The 19733-nt window shown below is 37.0% G+C and overlaps 1 protein-coding gene across 6 annotated transcripts in view; it reads right to left on the bottom strand.

Moving 5' to 3' along the window:
* The window catches only part of SHROOM4 (shroom family member 4), a 237519-nt gene that overhangs the window by 111319 nt on the left and 106467 nt on the right, over positions 1–19733 (bottom strand). For all 6 annotated transcript variants that reach the window (XR_010338153.1, XR_001110483.2, XR_001110484.2 and 3 more), the window contains exon 2: positions 13454–13605. Coding sequence is in view for 2 of the 6 variants with exons in the window: in XM_012471573.2 (XP_012326996.2) it covers positions 13454–13605 (152 nt within the window). In the remaining 4 variants the exon portion in view is untranslated. The remainder of the gene's footprint in view (positions 1–13453; positions 13606–19733) is intronic.

The raw sequence follows: 19733 nt of genomic DNA, 5'->3' as shown, positions 1-19733 counted from the left end.
AGGGATATGGTGGGGGATCCAAGTTAGATTATTATGGATTATGCTTGTGAATGGAAGGTGAAGGAGTAGAAATAGTGAGTGAAAACAACTTTTCAAAGTAGTTTACCTGTGAAAGAAAAAAAGCACAATACCTAAAGATGACTATAGGTCTGGAAAAGGTGTTTTCAAAATGGGAGAAACCTGAGCTGGTTTTTAAACTTAGAGGAAATAACTAGGACAACAGAAGGGTAACAGGTTGAAAATGCCTGAAAAAAGGAGAGTGGAAATTAAAGGAGCAAGATTTCTTTAAAAAGTGGAGGAGAATGAGGTCCAGGACACCTGAGAAAGAATTGGGTATGTCCAAGTGAGGAGATACATTCTTTTAAGATATACCCCTTTGGGTTTCAGAAAGATAAGGATAGAAAAAATTCATGTAGATCCATCTATACAGGGTCTTAAATGCTGCGATGAAGTATTTGGACTTATTTCTGGAGGCAGTTACGACTTTTTTGAGAAAGGGAATGATATGAGTCAGGCTAAGCACAATAGAGACCTCATAACTCATGAGGTTTACCCAAAGCACAATTATTGCTGATTAAAATAAATACAGAGATGTACTTTAGGAAGATTAATTTGGCAGAAGTGCAGAGAATGGGTTGGAGGGCATCCAGACAAGAGGTAATGAGTCCCTGGCAGTAGCAGGAAAAAGGCAAAGGAGATGGGTATTAGAAACACTGCAGAGGGAACTCAGAAAAGACTTGGAGACTGCTGGGAATAAAAGAGGGAATTTAAGAGGATTCTACTATTGTGAGTTTGATTGGCAAGGATGGGAAAGATGTCATAGACAGAAATAGAGATATTAGGACATTGGAGGGAGGTGGCTGGGTAAGGGGCAATGCACACCTTGGAATGGAAGTCTGGCGCTCAGGAAGAAGGGAAAGCTGGGGAGAGAGATCTGGCAGTCTCCTATATCCAAGAGAGAGGTGAAACCTTTGGAAGTGAATCAATTCATAAAAGATGAATTGGCAGAGGAAAAAGTTAAGGCAGAAGATAGAATCACAAACTTACTTTAGGTATAGAAAGGAGACATTTCCCTCAAGTACAGAAAGACTTCTCTAGAGGAGGTAGCAAATGTGAAACATCCCAGAAACAGTGGAAAGAGATCTTGACTCATAAGAAGAAGCTGTTGGTTCTAGTCTTGTCTACCTCTGTCGCTGTATGGCCTTAGGAAAGTCCTTTCTCATTCTAGGCCTCAGTCTTCTCATGTATAAAATGAGGTCACTAAATACAGTAATTACAAAAACCTCTTTTACCTCTAGCAGTACATTTTCCTTTGACTGGAGCTTGACTTCGGCCTTTGTTTTGGCAAGAGTGGTAGATAACTTTCTAGATCAAGAAACAGTATACAAAGGCAAAGAGGCACATTTAAGAAAAGAGAAATGAACAAATTCAGAAGTAGTCATTTTCACAACTTGAGCTATCCAACCTAATGATCATTCTGATTGACAATTATTAGGGTACTATGTGATTGATAATAATACCTGGTCTATGAGTTGTGTAATGAAGTTTTAACCAGTATTGTACTCCCTGCTAAAATCAGTACTGAGGATAAGCACCGCCTTCCATTTTACTCAGGGAAAAGAAAAGAGCAGTTACCAAATGGCTACTCTGTTTCAGGTACTTTCATATATTTACCTCAAAGGTAATTTACATGAAGGTAAGATTTTCCTTTAAATCTGTTGTATTAACTGATGTATCACTAATACCTAAAATAATGCTTAGCACATAGTCAGCACTCAATAAATATTGTTTGAATGACTTGAAAAATATATATGTGTGTATATATGTATGTGTATATGTATATTATATGTAGATATGTATATTATATATCTACATATAATATACATATATATTGTATATTATATGTACATTTAGGTATATATATGTACATATGTATATGTGTATATATGTATAGGTATATATACATATACATATACATATGTGTGTATATACACAAATATATACACATATATATTTATATATATAAATACATATATAAATACATATATATACACATATGTATTTATATATATAAATATATACACAAATATATACACATATAGGTACATATAAATATATATATTTAAAGGTATGTATATATAAATATATATATATTTATAGGTATGTATATATAAATATACACAGACACATATATATACCTATATGTATACATACATATATATACACATATATATACCTATATGTATATATGCACATAAATAAAATATATGTCCATGAGATGGATATTAGAAACAGTGCAAAGGGAGCTCAGAAAGGACTTGGGGACTACTGGGAATAAAAGGGAATTTAAGAGAATTCTACTATTGTGAGCTTGATTGGCAAGGATGGGAAAGATACCATAGACAGAAACAGAGATATTAGGACCTTGGAGAGGAGTGGTTAGGTAAGGGGTATACAACAAACTTGCAACATTACAACATGACATTACAACATTGCAAGTTCATTACAACAAACTTGCAAAAGAGGCATTAGTGTTCTCATTATACGGATGGGAAAAGAATGGCTGAAGAAGTTATATAAACTTACTCAAAGTCACACAACCTGTAGGGGTTGTGCCAAAGTCAAACACAACAGATTTATAAGTTCCATGTGGGCAGGGAATGTGTCTTTCTTATTCTCCATGGTATCTCCAACAGCTAACTCCATATCTAGATGGAGGTAGCACCTAATAAATATCTTGTGAATAGAAGGAAGCAAGCAAGCAAACACACACTTGTGTGAACCCAGAGTACCATTCATTTTACCCTATACTAACCACATCACCGCCCAAATTCAAAAAAATAATTGAATCTCAAGAACCCATCAGTTTCCCTACCATGTTTATTGGCTTAAATATTCTGTGATTTTTAAATTCATTCTCATTTGTAGACTACGATGCTGCTTTTTCAGTCTTTTAAACCGTTAGATAGAGCCCTTAAGGTCTTCTTTTTGGAGGATGCTTTATACCAGGGGACAGCAAACTTAGTCTGTAAAGGGCCAGGTAGTAAATATTTTAGGTTTTGTAGACCATATAGTGTCTGTTGCAACTACTCAATTTTGCCATCTTGGTGTTAAAAAAAAAAAAAATAGCTATAGATGACACGTAGATAGATGAGCATGGCTGTGTTCCAATAAAATGTTAATTGGAAAAATATTTAGCAGGCCAGATTTGGCCACAGACCATAGTTTACCCCACCTTTGCTTTATATTATTTTTATTTTTCTCTCTCTTGCCTTTCCAGGATTTCTCTAACACTGTGCCAACTGTAAACATCTTCCTATCCCTGGTATATTAGTACAAGATAGGACAATTTCAGTTTTAACAAGTTTCAACAGTTTTAACCCCTTCCATTTAATTATGGATGGCAGGAGTATTATGACAACAACAGAGACAAGACAGCTAGGGAGGCTGGCAGGTGGCCTAGACAAGGCTCAAAGATATAGTAGTTCTTTTTCATAATCTTCATGCTGGTCCAAGATCTGGATACTAGGTTCATATAATAAAAACTAGATTTTTTCCTTTTGATCAGTGTACCCAAAATTGATCAGTTATTTAAGAACAGTCTTACAAATATCCATAATCATAATAGACTGAATGCAATGTCATATGCCAATTTAGGTGACCATGAAAAATATAACTATCAAGAAAACCAATTACTCATAGTTCCCACTTTCCTACATAAGGATGTATAAAAAAGAAAATCCTGAGTCCTTCCTATGTGTTATAGAGTGTACTAGGTGCTAGGAATACAACAATAAATAAGCAGCCCCTGTCCTTATAGTTCTATTCTAAGGGTCAATTTTTTATTTTCTGTATAGAGCCAAATAATAAATATTTTAGGCTTTTGTGTCACACAGTCTGCCACGACTCAATTTTGCCATTTTAGTATGAAAGAAGCATAGACAGTACATAAATGAATAGGTGTAGTTCTGTTCCAATAAACTTTATTTATGGACACTTACATTTGAGTTTCATATAATTTCACATATTATGAAATACTATTCTTTTTTCCACCAACCATTAAAAATATATACACATATATGTGTGTATATATATATAATATACACACACATATTTGTATATATATTTTGAGACAGGGTCTTGCTCTGTCACCCAGGCTGGAGTGCAGTGGTGTGATCACGGGTCACTGTAGCATCAATCTCCCTGGGCTCAGGTGATCCTCCCACCTCAGCTTCCCAAGTAGCTTGGACCACAGGCACATGCCACCACACCTGGCTAATTTCTGTATTTTTTTTTGTAGAGACGGGGTCTTGCCATGTTGCCCAAGCTGATCTCAAACTCCTGAGCTCAGGTGATCCACCTGTCTCAGCCTCCCAAATGCTGGCATTACAGGCATAAGTCACTGCAGTTGGCCTAGAGTTTTAATTCATTAGGTTTATGGTGGTGGTTGAGAATTTGCATTTCTACAAGTTCCTAAGTAATGTTCATCAGTGAGAACCATGGCCCCAGAACTTCTATTGTGTATAATGAATTAACTTCTCCCTTATGCAGCTACAATGCTCCTAGTTATATAGCAGCCCTGGAAAAATTGAAATAATAATCACAAATTACTTTCTGCATTCTGTAGTTAAGATGAGGAACCATAATGAGGAAACCCTGGAGGTGTCAGTGGTCCATGAGAGCAAGGATAATACCTATGTTGTTCATGATTGAATCACCAGACTCTAGCACAGGTCAGACATTCAACCAATATTCATTGACTGAAAGATTGGCAAGGTCTGTGATACAGTCAGGGGAGTGAGCCACTGATCTAGAAGGGTTTATCACTGAAGAACCCATCAAGAACCTATGAGACTATAAAATTTGTGATCCTCCACTAAGACAATAAAATCTTTCACTATCACAGCTGGAATTAGGGTAGAGAAGATCACTGTGAAGCAGGTGCCAAAGTATAAAATAGAAGTGGGATCATACGGTAAATTTACTTGCAGTTTTTGAGGAACCGTCATACTCTTCTCCCTAGTGACTATGCTAATTTACATACCCACCAACAGCGTTTTAAGTGTTCCCTTTTCTACACATCCTCCCCAACATCTGCCATTTTTTTGTCTTTTTAATAATAGCCATTCTAAATGGGGTGAGATAGTATCTCATTGTGGTTTTGATTTGCATTTCTCTGATGATTAGTGATGTTGACCATCTTTTCATAGGTTTGTTGGCCATATGTATGTCTTCTTTTGAGAAATGTCTGTTCAGATCATTTGCCCATTTTTAAAGATTGGATTGTTTTTAGCTGTTAAGATGTTTGAGGTCCTCATATATTCTGGTTATTAGTCTATTGTTGGATGAATAATTTGCAAATATTTTCTCCCATTCACCAGGTGGTCTATGCGCTCTGTTGATTGTTTTCTTTGCTGTACAGAGTTTTTTTTAATTTGATATAATCCTATTCGTTTATTTTTGCTTTTGCTATCTGTGCTTTTGAGGTCTTATTCATAAATCTTTCCCCACACCAACATCCTGAAGCATTTCCCCTATGTTGTCTTCTAGTATTTTTACAGTTTAGGGTCTTACATTTAGGTCTTTAATCCATTTTGTGTTGATTTTGTACAAGGTGAGAGATAGGGGTCTGGTTTCATTCTTCTGCATGTGACTGTCCAGTTATCCCAGCACCATTTATTAAAGAGACTATCCTTTCTCTCAATGAGTTGTTCTAGGCACCTTTGTAAAAATCAGTTGGTTATATACATATATTACTTTCCGGGTTCTCTATTCTGTTCCATTGGTTTATGTGTCTGTTTTTTATGCCAGGACCATGTTGTTTTTGTTACTATACCTTCATAACATATTTTGAAATCTCGTAGTGTGATGCCTCCAGCTTTGATATTTTTGTTCAAGATTGCCTTGGCTGTTTGTCTTTTGGGGTCCTATGCGAATTTAAGGATTTTTTGTTTGTTTACCACTGGATATTTATCCAATGGAAAGGAAATTCGTATATCAAAGGGATGTCTGCACCCTATATTTATTGCAGCAGTATCCACAATAGCTGAGATATGGAATCAACCTAAGTGTTCGACAGCAGATGAATGGATAAAGAAAATGTGGTATATACACACAATGGAGTATTATTCAGCCATAAAAAGAATGAAATATGGCCAGGCGTGGTGGCTCACGCCTGTAATCCCAGCACTTTGGGAGGCCGAGGCAGGTGGATCACAAGGGCAGGAGTTTGAGACCAACCTGAACAAGAGGGTGAAACCCTATCTCTACTAAAAATACAAAAATTAGCTGCGCGCAGTGGCGCGTGCCTATAGTCCCAGCTACTCAGGAGGCTGAGGCAGGAAAATTACTTGAACCCGGGAGGCAGAGGTTGCAGTGAGCCGAGTTGTGCCATTGCACTCCAGACTGGGCGACAGAGCAATACTCTGTCTCAAAAAAAAAAAAAAAAAAAAGGAAAAAAGAAAAATTCTGTCATCTGCAGCAACATGGAGGATATTATGTTAAGTGAAATAGGTCAGGAACAGAAAGTTGAACACCACATGTACTCACTCATATGTGGAAGCTAAAAATGTTGATCTCATAGAAATAAAGAGTAGAACAGAGGTTACTAGAGGGTGAGAAGGTAGGAAGAAGGGAGGGATATACAGAGATTTGTTAAATAATAATAAATTACAATAGATAAGAAGAATAAGTTCTAGTGCTCTATAGCACTATAGGACGACTATAGTCAATATTAATGTATTATATATTTTCAAATAACTAGAAGAAAGGATACTGAAAGTTTCCAACATAAAGAAACAATAAATGTTTGAGATAATGTATATGCTAATTACTCTGATCTGATCACTGTATGTTGCACGTTGAAAAACCACTATGTACCCCATAAATATGTACTGTGTATCAGTTAAAAAATTGTTTAAAATGGAAGTGAAAGAATAACCTGGAGACTGATAAATGACATTGGTAAGGAAATGAGTGATAATCCCTCCTTGTTTGAACTTCAAAAAAGAAGGGAATCTTGCATGAGGGTGGAGGAATGATGGTTTGGAAGTTGTCTATGGAAAGCATGACTAAACCAGAATATGTCAATATACGGTACATTCAATTGTATTCAATTGTATCTTGCTTTTTTGTAAGGAAAAATAACTTAATACAGTACTAAGAATTTACCCACATCACCAAAAATTACTTGTGTACATTTTCTCTGTCTGTACATTTTTGTAATTCCCTCCATATACATCCTCTTTCTTTCATGCATATTTCTTAAGGTCATTTCTGATTGTTTATGAGTTTGCTCCTATTATGAATGGTACATATTTCTCCATATAGCTTCTAATTGATTATTGTGATGTATTGCTACCTTTAAATTTATTCTTTGACTTCTTCTTTGAACTGGTTGTGATACTTTACATTTTCCTCATTAAGGAGTAAAATAAAATCTTTAACATGTTTATTTTTTATCTATGTAAGAGTCAAAATCTTGCCTTTTAAAAATTATTTTAATACTTGTAATGAATTGTTACTGTCCTATATTATTGAATTCGATTTCATAGAATTCCATGTACATATTTTGCATCTAAATTTACAAATTGGATAGAATACTTTCTCTTAGAGCAGTCTGTCAGGTTTTGGTATCAGAGTAATGCTAGCTTCAAAAACAATGTGAATGATTCTGCAACATTTTCAATGCTATAATATACTTACAGAATTAAACATGGCTATTTCTAGAAAATTTAAAATAATTCATAGATAAAAATATCTGTCCCTAAAGTATTTTTGGAAGTTTCTCTTTGATAATTGTTTTCAAAGTTTCTACTGTTACATGTCCATTTAGTTTTCAACTTCTCAATAATTTCTGGCATTTAATATTTTATTCAATATTTTTAATTTCCCTGAGATTTTCAAATATATTAAGGTACAATTATAGTAGTGCACCTTTAATTTAAAAAACCTTTGTTGTTATATTCCATTTGTCATTTAAATTTTGTTTATAATTCATCTTTGTTTTCTTGATTAAATTTGCTAAAGGCTTATCTATTTAATTCATCCCTCTGAAAAGAAACCTAGTTCTTGGTTTCATATTATATTGAATTATTAGTCATGTAATTTCATTCTTCATTTTTAATAACAAAATATTTAAGGTTATGAATTTATTTCTGAATATTATTTTCAAAGTTTTGGTAAGTCATGATCTCATTTTTATTATCATTTGCTAGTCTGCTAGTGTTTCTTTGTCCTAATATTCACATATAAATGTGTTCTAAAATATTCAAGTAATTGAAGACTTTAAATTTGTTTTTTAATTGTAAACACTACATTATCATCAGAGATTTCTGCTCTTAAGAGTTTGCAGGCTGGGCTTGGTGGCTCATGCCTGTAATCCTAGCAGTTTGGGAGGCCGAGGCAGGTGAATCACTTGAGGTCAGGAGTTCAAGACCAGCCTGGCCAACGTGGTGAGAAACCCTGTCTCTACTAAAAATACAAAAATTAGTTGAGTGTGGTGGTACATGCCTATAGTCCCGGCTACTTGGGAGGCTGAGGCAGAATAATTCCTTGAACCCGGGAGGCAGTGGTTGCAGTGAGCCAAGATTGTGCCACTGCACTCCAGCCTGGGTGACAAACCAAGACTGTCTCAAAAAAAGAAAAAAGAAAAAGAATTTGCAGAGCTTTTCTTTGTAACATACATATGATCATTTAAAAATATTCTCTCAATATTTGAAAAGAGTATATGAAGTCTATAAACAATTTTCAAAATGTATTAATTAGATTAATTGTTTTTCAAATCTTCTAATTACTTTATTTCAGTCTACTTTATTGTCAGTTAAGTTATGTTAAAGTCTCCCATACAGAATACAGATGTTTTTATCACTTTTTGTATTGCTGACAGTTTTTTTCTTTATATATTTGGATGCCATGTTTTTTGCAAAAGAAATGGTTCATGAATATAATATCTTCAATATGGCTTGTATCATTAATCAATATAAAATGAACCTTTTGGGATCAATATGGTTGTATGGTCACTGTTCACGATTTTTTTTTTTCCAAGTAGCGAAGTCACATGCTCAAATACCTATTTGGAGAATAGATTGATTAAGAAAAGGTGAGACTGAAAGCTGAGAAGCCAGTGGGAAGGCTCTTAGAATAGTGCAGGTGAGAAATGATGAGTGACTGGATTAAGACAAAGGCAACCAAGAGGTCTATAGCAGGTTAAAAACATCAAGACTTGGAATTAATTGGATTGGAAGAGGAGTGGGGTGAGAGAGGAGTTGAGGGTGATACCTACATTTCTGACTTAGCTGACCATTTATCTAGACAGCCAAAAGGAGGAAGAGCTGGGTTGGCTTTTCAGAAGTGGCCATGTTCTAATGTTCCTTCTGTTTGTATTCATCCCCAGAGGACTCAAGCCCAGACCTAAAGCCCAGTGTTGGATCTTTGTCAGTTGATTGCTTACTCTAACCAAAGTCTTTCTACCTGTGTAAAACACTAGGCTGAATATTCACGAACTTTTGGATAATCACACTTCTTTTATGTGTTAAGAGCTCTTTCATAAATTTGACGAAAAATTTGGACTAAACAAGAGGGAATTAATTTCCAATACCGTGCCCAGGGTAGTCCATATGTGAAGGTTAACTTTACCACAAGAGGGCAGCATCACCTAATAAATTATGTCACTGAAAGCCTTGACCAATAGGGGCTGAGATGGGGAGACTAAGAGGGTAGAAAATGTAGGTTCAGGAGCCGTAGGACCTGCCACACCATGAAAAAAACCAAAGGGCCTTGCTATCTCCAAGGACATAATCATAGTCACTCCGAAGTGGCAGATGTTGCTACAGTATGAAGAAACACTTGAACCCTCTCATTCTTTGGCTCAGAAAACACTCTAGTGTCCACACTCCCTCTAAGTGCTAGTGTCTCTGTACAACCGGCATCTCACAGGGGCTTTTACTTTCTAGTCAGATCTTTGCCACCCCCAATGGTTTCTTAGCACATCATTCTCTGCAGGTTAGGCTGCAAAGCACACCACCATTCTGATGCTCTCCCAATTTAACAATGTTTGGTTATTCCAATTATGCTTCTTTTAGACTCTAAGGAAAGAAATGGCAATGAAATTCACTGACAACCCATTATGTGAAAGTTCTTTTATATAAGTTATCTTATGTAATCATTGTGATAATGCCACTATGGATGAATTATTATTTGTCAGGTAAGAAACCTAGGATGTTGCATACATGGGACTATCTAACTCCAAAACAAAAATGCTTCCAAATTCACCAAATTATCCCTCCAAGAAGCCTTATTTAAGATCTAAATCTTGACCAATCCAAGATATAATCAGTTATAATGTATCTATTATATAAGGCATTACTTAACATGTCACCTCCTATCCATGTACATCGGCAGGTATGGATTAATCTTAGGTACCAGCAGGTAATAGAAGTCAATGAGATCCTATATAACTTTATTCTTCCTAGGTCTGAAGCCTTCCCCTTAAATATCGTCTCTTTAGGATAAATCATTTGGATATAGAACATGAGGACAATGGAAGAATTAAAGATGGCTTCTGTGTTTCTGGCTTGGTTGGCTGAGTACATACATGGTGGTCTTAGTCACAGATAGTGATCTTGGGAGAAGATGATGATGTATTAGGTTTTGGGCATGTTTTGTTTCCAATACTTCTGACATATAAGTATAAATGTCTAATAGGAAGTCGGTTATATGGTGTGGAGCACAGGAGATATATACAATAATTGAAGCTATAGGGCTGGGTGAGATTTTCCAGGGCATATTAAGTTAAAAATGGTGGAACTACAGGAAACACCAACATGTAAGGAATGGCCAGAGGAAGAGCAGGTAGTAAGGAGCCCGGTTTTTAAAAAATGGACAGAGATGTAGGAAAACAACAAGAATACTGATTATCTTGAAAGTAAGAGGTTTGGCTAGGCATGATGCCTTATGCCTATAATCTCAGCACTTGGGGAGGCCAAAGCGGGCGGATCACCTGAGGTCAGAAGTTCACAACCAGCCTGGCCAACATGGTGAAACTCCATCTCTATAAAAATACGAAAATTAGCTAGGCATGGTGGTACATGCCTGTAATCCCAGCTACTCAGAAGGCTGAGGCAGAGGAATTGCTTGAACACAGGAGGCAGAGGTTGCAGTGAGCTGAGGTTGCGCCACTGCACTCCAGCCTGGGCAACAGAAAAAAAAAATTCTCAAAAAAAAAAAAAAAGAAAAGAAAAGAAAAATAGAGGTTTTTTTTTTTTAAATTGATGTGTAATAGTTATACATATTTTGGGGGTACACGTGTCATTCTAATACATACATATAATGTGTAATAATGAAATTAGGAAAATTGGGATATCTATCACTTGAAATAGTTATCTTTCCTTTATGCTGAGAACATATGAATTCTTTTCTAATAGCTATTTTGAAATATACAATAGATTGTTAACTATAGTTACCCTACCAAACTATTGAACACTAGATCTTATTCCTTCTAACTATATTTTTATACCCATCAATCAACCTCTCTACAACCTCCCCATTTCCCAGCTTCTAGTAACCACCAGTCTACTCTCTATCTCCATGAGATCCCTGTTTTCAGCCCTTACATATGAGTGAGAACATGTAATATCTGTCTTTCTGTCTAAGCTTATTTTACTTAATGATCTCCAGTTCCATCTGTGTTGCTGTAAATGACAGGGTTTCATTCTTTTTTATGGCTGAATAGTATTCCATTTTATATATATTCCCCATTTTCCTTATCCATTTATCTACTGATAGATAATTAGGTTGATTCCATATCTTGTTTATTTTGAATAGTGCTGCAATAAACATGGGGGTGCAGATATCTCTTTTATACGCTGATTTCCTTTCTTTTGAATATGTACCCAGCAGGGGGACTGCTATGTCATATGATAGTTCAATTTTCAGTTTTTAGCAAAATCTCCATACTGTTTTTTATGGCAACTGTACTATTTCACATTCCTACCAACAGTGTACCAGGGTTCCCCATTTTCCCACATCCTTACCAGCACCTGTTATTTGTTTGTTTGTTTGTTTTTATAAAAACTATTTTAACTGGGATGAGATAATATGTCATTGTGGTTTTTACTTTCATTTCCCTGAAGATTAGTGATGTTGAGCATTTTTTCATATGCCTGTTGGCCATTTGTGTGTCTTCTTTTAAGAAATGTCTTTGCCCATTTTTAAGTTGGATTATTTGTGGTTTTTTGCTATTGAGTTGCTGTGTGAGATTTTTGGTATTGAGTTTCATAAAGGAAGGTAGAGAGCACAATCTAGAGCTATAATGTTAAATGCCATATATGATAAATATTAAAAATAACCAATTGACTTTGACAATTAGGAGATAATTTGTAGTTTTTGACAAAGTAGTTTCAGTGGAGTACTGAGGGTCAAATTCTGGTTGCAGAGGGTGGAAAGCCAAATGGCAGGTGGAGAAGCGGGGACAGTGAACATAGACTCTCCCTTTGAGACTGAGTATGAACAAAAGGAGAAAGATGGAGCAGTAGCCAGAGGGAGAAGTGAGATTGTGGGAAGATGCAACATGGAAAAACTTAAGTGTGTATATAGGATAAAGGAAAAAAAATAGAAAGGGAGAAGACTGAGCTCCAATAATACAAAGCAAAGATGCAACAGCAGAATGAAAGAAAGCCATGTGGAAAGTTCACCAATAGGCAGATGCTTTTGGTGGTAGCAGAATGACTGTGCCCAAATATGTCCTTCCCTTCCTTCTGCTTATGCCACTTCACTTACTTGCAATACCTTCCTTTTCTGATAGTTTATTTTTCAAATTATACTCACCGTTTAGCTTCAATTTCACTTCCTTTATGAAGTCTTACCCCATCAATCCCCTCTGCAGTGATCTTTCTCTAATAGCAATTTCTGTCTGAATAATCCATTTGACAATCACACACAAGCCTTTATTGTATCCTTTAAAAATATACTGTTACTTAGTCACATGTGTATGTTTTCTCTCCTGCTAGACTGCACTCCTCAAGGACAGGGTTTCTAAGAGTTTGCTACAGCCTCCAGAGTGCCTACCATGGCTGACTGTAGGGGCTCTTTAAGTCTCCATTGATATGTGGTTCAAGAATGATAGTGTATTATAAAGAAGGAGACTGAAAAACACTGGATTAGGTAGCCCTTTGGTATATGATGAGTAATTTAGTCCTCATTATAGCAAATAAGGAAACACTCTAGCAGAGGTCAAATAAATTTATCCAAGATTATATGTCTATGTGGCAGTGCCAGGATTTGAACCAAAGGCTCTTTCTCCTGTGCTATTCTGCTTCAGTTGTCTGCAAAATTCTATTCAAGTGAAACACCTCTTTCCTTTATAATATTGATAGAGACATGACTGTATTGAGCTTTATTACCAACCAAGTTTCAGTGGCCTCTGTGCCTTACGGAGAATCTCCCTATACCTTACCTCCTGACAATCAGCTTGAGAATCCGGAAGGAGCCTTTTATGAGAATGAGGGCCTCTTGGCGGGATCCATATAATGGAGTGCCATTGATATTCACCAGCTCATCACCAGTCCTCATCTTCTGGGACAAAGCTGCCTTGCCTCCATCTTCAATCTGTGTTGCAGGGAACAAAACAGAAAGCAGGTAGTGAGGCGACTTTCTCCTCAAAAATTCTACTTGTTTCTCCCAACCCTGGAGCCACAAGTAGTACTGAGGAATGGAGCCAAGCAGCTCCTGGAGGTAGCTCAGGAGCTGATGATAGGTCATTATTTACTGAAGGCAAAGCTGGGACAAACCTTTGAGGAAGGAGGCAACACAGAAATAATGCAATCCCTGACTGGAGGAATGAGCACTCCATCCGAGAAGACTAGCACTTCTAAATAAGAAACTGATGCTTAGAAGGAACCCTACTGTGTGGGTAAAGCAGCAGCATGGCCTACCAAAGTGCAGACAAATTAGAGCCAGAAGAACTAGGCTCTAGCAAAATGATCTTTGGCAAGCTCTTTCCTATCTGAGGGAAGGCTTTGAAGTCTGAAAAACATACGTTTGAATCCTGGCTCTGCTACTTCCTAGCTGTGTGACCCTGAGGAAGTTACTTAACATCGGTGTCTCAATTCCCTCCTATGTAACATGTAGATAACAAGACTAGCTACCTCACAGAGTCGTTAGTATACTAAATATCTGGCAGCAGTAAATCCTCAATTAATATGAGCTCTGATTATTATAACAATTGACTCTAAAGACCTGGAAAGTGGCTTCCATATCAACATTCTGCGAGTGAAATGGCAAATTCAAAAGATACAAGTAGGTACAATGTAGCTGCTTCTTTATCTATGTCTCTTCAACACATGCCCAGCACAGTGCTTCTAGTGTCAACACAGACTGAGCATTCAGAGAAAGCTGGAAATGTGGGTATCTACTGTTCTAACACAACCTATAGAATTTCCATTAACCAGGGTAATCTGGAAAAGAAGATTGTCAGACTGAGGGTATCAAAAGCAAAGGCAGAAATACTAGCCACTGGGGCAGGCAAAAGCAAAGCAAAGCAGAATGTTCCTTGGGGTCCTTGCTTCTGGCTAATTTTATACATTCGTTTTTATTATATTCATTTTACCATGAAGGTGAATTATACCTATTGGAACATCAATTCCATCCTTTATAGTAGGAGTCATCTCATCCATTCATTAAGTATTTAAGTAAATTTCTCTTATGTACAGGACAACATGCTACATGCTAGAGATATAAAAATGAACAAGGCTCCTAACTTCTAGCCTCAGGGGCAGGTTACTGCCTACAGCTTATTTATCAACTGAGATGGTCAGGCAAAAAAGGGTCCAAGTCACTGATGTAATCAGGAGTTGTTTCTGTTTGTTTCCAGGGAAAGGGGATGTAAGGATAATTGAATCGTATAGTCCTTAGGGGATGGAAGATTCTAAATGGGGCAATTAAGGGCTGGTATTCACTGGAAGTATTTTTACACTTCTACTCTTGTTCCAATCTTTCTTTCAGTCTTTTATAATGTCCCCTCAATCTATCCCCACACTATGGAAGTTAGAATATTGTTGAGCTTTAGGTCGGCCAGCTCATGTGCAATTTGGCAGATGAGACCTCCTGAGTGCAGAAAAAAATGTAAATTCAGAATTTTTAAAACTCCATCCAATAAATTGAACTTCTGAGTTAAATCACAGAATATTATATTTATTGCCGCTAACCCAACAGTTTTTTTTTTTTAATTAACCTTTGTCTGACAAATCACAGGTTAGCCAAGTGACATTGAATATATATACTTTGTTCCGGTACCCAGGCCACGCTCAAGACCAAACACGCCAATATTGGTAAATGGGGAACAACTCTCAGCAAATTAATCAGGATTACATTCTTATTTCCGTTGTCATTATCATTATTACTTCACAGTCACTGCTGCCTGCAGCCAAGAAGAAAAAAAAAAAAGAGAGAGCAAAGGAAAGTGCTGTACTTGAATTTCAGAAGTTCTATTTGAATGACTCATTCCTTTGGCATCCATAGAAGGCCCTTAGCACCAGGCAGAACTTTCAACAGGGATCAGCCGTTTGAAAGGGTTTCCTGAGGCTAACAAAGAATCACAAACAGAAGTCTAACTAATGAATGCTAATAGATTTTCCCTGTTGATTAGTCTTAATTCCCTCTACATAGTCTTAATGCCCTCTACCCATTGTTTTTAATTTATACAACTTAATTATCCATATTACTGTTACCAAAAGCAAGTGTTCCCCTCAACATGTATTGATATTAAGTACCATCTTTGGTTAATTAAACACTCTGTTACATCAGTAAGATCTCTGTTTATACTAGGCAAGAAGATGAAAGGGGGAAACCTTTTAAACTAAAATGCTTAATTATTGTTGTAGCAAAAGCTAAGGCACTTGGCATTCTTTACTGCTACTAAAGCTGCCACTGAGTCCTTTCACAGACTCTTTCTTGGACTACAGCATCAGGCCAACTGTTTATGCCCCTATTTTCTGTTCCATGCCCCTTCTCAGTCACCAGCATCCTCCTCAGGAGATATGTTAAGTGAAATAATGCCACTTTACTACAAGTCTGAAGATGCTCAGACAAAAACCCAGCAAATTTTGGGTCCTCAGCATAATCCAAGAGTTCAGATGGATCCAGATCAGGAAGTAAGACTCCATTTGGTTGAAGATCCCTTCAACTATACCCCAGACTAGCCCTTTTCCAGACCCAGGGTATTTACTGAGCTGTGCAATGGACTCCATACTCTTCCAGACTTTTTGGCCCTTTTTAAATTACTGCTCACTGGTCTTTCTCCTCCCCGCTCTACTTCTAGATTTCTGAGATCTAGCATGTCTTCTATTTATTGTTTGGCCTCCTGACAGCCAGTTCTACAGGTCAATGTCTCAGCTACATATTTATTTATATGAAAGACAAAGCAGATGTTCATGTTTCTATCAATTAAAAAAAGGAAAGAAAGGAAGGAAAAACAAATGAGAGGAAGGGAGAAGGAGGAGGGAAGGGGAAAAGAACATATGTATATTCTATCAAAGATTTTGTTTCCCCTTCCCCCCATCCTCCTCCTAACTGTGGCTGGGGTCCCGGAAATGTGTGAATAAACAAACTTATTGAAATTAACATACCCTGTTTGAGGGGCTGTATAACAATATATGATGCTATCCATTCCGTAAGGCTGGTCAGTTTTCCAGCTCTTCCTGCATCAGACCTTCAGGGTGGCTTTCTTGTTTCAGTTGAAGTGTTGTGAATTCTCAGATTGGACCCAGATGCATTGGAATGTCAGTATAAACACAATCACAAAGCTCAATGTAAACGATGGTTAACTTATGTGTCATTTTGAATTATCCAAGTGATCGCTGGGCTAGCAGTGAGTGGCCCAAGTAATTGAAAATTGATTACACAGAGGTCATATAACCAAAAGCCAGGTGGTACCTGGAAAGCTAGAAAGAGCTGATTGACTTTGGACAAGTCCCTTTCCCTTCTTGCTGCCTCTCTTCTCTTACTGGTAAAATATTTAAGAGGGCCTGACTAGATGATCTCTTGGGTCTCTGACAGCTCTGGGCCTTTTCAGCTCTGACATTCAGTGACCTGTGAACAGTTAGCAAAGTCATGCATTATCCTTTTGCTGACACAGATAATCTCAGCTTTTTGTCCCATTGTACTCTGCCTTCACCCATGTTTCACTCCTTCAAAATTGACTAATTAACATCCATCTTTCAATTCCCCTGGTCTTTATCCGTTGTTTCAGAGTGGTCCACCAAGGTTGGAACACTTAATAAGGCCCAGTTGGGACACTGAGAGAAAGAGATTCCTGAAGCTCTATTTTGTGCTAATGAGCTAGTGATTTGGAAATTTTTGATGGGTCTTCAATGAAGCATGAAATGCTCTGATAGCTGTCAACAAAGTGACAATTTGGCCCCTTGAGAGTAAAGAAAAAGAACAATTAACAGCACTTGCTGGCTTTCTAGTAGCTTTTATTTAGTCAGATACTAACAGATACTTGCTTGGGTCTTTTGAATAAATTTAGGAGATGAAAAAGCGAAGAATTATTAAATCAGGTTTATGATTTAAAAATGCATTCAGAGGAGAAGCACCATCTGCAACAATAACTGATCGGTACTGAACACCTATTACGATAGCGTAAGAGCAGCATTAAAAATAAATGACATGATTGTGAATACCTCTGCTTGCTACAGGAAATTTATTGGAAAAAAATCGGCATCAACTGAAACTTTCTTAGTCAGTTTCAAGAGCTTCTGGCCAAATTACCAGCCCATACTCCTACTTCCACCAGCTTGTCTATTGTCTAAGAAGGTAAACAACATAATTGTTTAAATTGATTTTTTTTTTTCAAATAGACAGAAAAGGTTCACTCAGAATACAGTAGTCCAATTGTTTAAAGAAAGCATATAGCCTCTGAAAACCTTTTTAGCATCTTAGAAAGATTTTTAAGTTTTTAAGTTTTTAGTAACACTCCAGACATCCGTTCATCAGTTTGGCCTTTTCTGGGAAATCAATAGAAAATGTAGAGATAGAGAGAAGCTGGCTTTTTGGGAAGTTTATTAAGAAGTAGAAGCATCAAAGAATGAATAGGGTCCTTGCTCATTCTGAAACTTAGTTTGAAATCTTAAGCAAACCACAGGTTGGGGGCTGTCTGTTTCTAATCTACCCTCTTTTTCCTTGTTGGTATCTCTTAATCTGATCATGCTAGGAGAAATTGATGTGGGCTCCCTGGACATGGGAGATAACGGGCTTTCAAACTTCGGCAGTCTTCTTGCCATGGCTTTCAACACTTAACTTCTCTCTCTCAGCATCTTCCTCCCTTAAAAACTTGTCTCAAATTTCTGAAGCAGTCTAGATTAGAAAAACAAGAAACTCTGTTCCTAATTTCATCTGTATTTTACACCAGTTTTCCAAAAGGCAAAACAGACAACAAAACCTTTTCTCTTAAATGAGAGTTGAAAAACAATAACCAATTAAAAAGATGTAAGTAGACCTGATTCAAAGCAGTAATCCCTAAATGTAGACAGAGGGAAGAGGTGGACATCAAGGGAGAAGTCATTGTTTCCCTCTACCAGCTAATAAGCAGATGCCCAAATCCTACAAGGAGCTTCCCCAGAGTGTAAAGCTCTGTGAATCAGGCCCAAGGGCTCCCCTGACCTTGAGCCAACGGAACTATGTTGTGCCCCACAGCATGACCTAGCCTAGCAGACAGCTCCTTCCTCCCTAGCTGCTTAATCACCTTCTAGTTTACTAATCCTCACAACAAAGGTCCTCTAGGCTCCAAATCATTAAATTTCCCTGGGGATTAGCTCCAGTCAAATTCTAAGCATCTTTGCCAAAAACTCAGTCAGCCCAGTGCCAAGCTCAGCTCTAGGAATTTGGTGATGAGGACAGGGGAAGAAGACTCAGGAGCACTGTCCCCTATGTCATCAACCAAAGGCAAATTTGTATTTGCTCCTACCAAGTCAGATAGTCCTGCTGTCTCTGTAAGTCTGGTAAGGGGAGACAAACATGATGGCACAAGAGTAAACTGAGGGTCTCTTACATTGCGTGTTACATTGCTAGCAGATATGCTCACTGGGGTTCTGTCAACTCTAGCCATTTGTTTACACTAAAGTCTTCTTCTGACATTAATGCTATCAGTGTTTGTCACAAATGTTAGTCTTTGGTGGTATAGAACAATAGTGTTCAGAGTGGGGTATATATACCCCAGGCTGTGTACAACATGATCCACTGGAACTTCTGTTTATATATTGAGAAAAAAATTTAAAAATCAAGGCTTATTAATATTTAATATTGGTGGTAGTAAATTAGATCTTCCATAAATAAAATTGTGTATACTGGGGACACATGCTCAAAACATTTTCACTGATGTACATTTTTATTAAAAATGTTGGCTGGATTGCAGACCCAATGAGAAGACTAAAATTATAAGGCTTTTACAGAATAACATGGAGCATATCTTTATGGCCTTGGGGTGGGCAAAGATTTTTTTGAGCAGGATGCAAAAGTAGTAATTAAAGGAAAGAGTGATACTTTGGAGTTCATCAAAATAAAAAAAAAAACTTCAGCACTCAAAAAGAGAAAAGACAAGCCATAGACTGGGAAAATATTCATAATACTTATTACCTGAAAAATGACTTATATCCAGAATATTAAAAGAACTACAAATCAATAAGAAAAAGGCAAACAGCCAGTTAACAATTGGCAAGGCTTGAACAAGCACTTCACTA

Source organism: Aotus nancymaae, unplaced genomic scaffold, assembly GCF_030222135.1.
Source record: "Aotus nancymaae isolate 86718 unplaced genomic scaffold, 86718_ANA_hifiasm-v0.15.2.pri h1tg000058l, whole genome shotgun sequence".
NCBI lineage: Eukaryota > Metazoa > Chordata > Mammalia > Primates > Aotidae > Aotus > Aotus nancymaae.
Note: the sequence above shows the minus strand (reverse complement) of the source record. Positions and strands in the feature narration are given on the sequence as shown.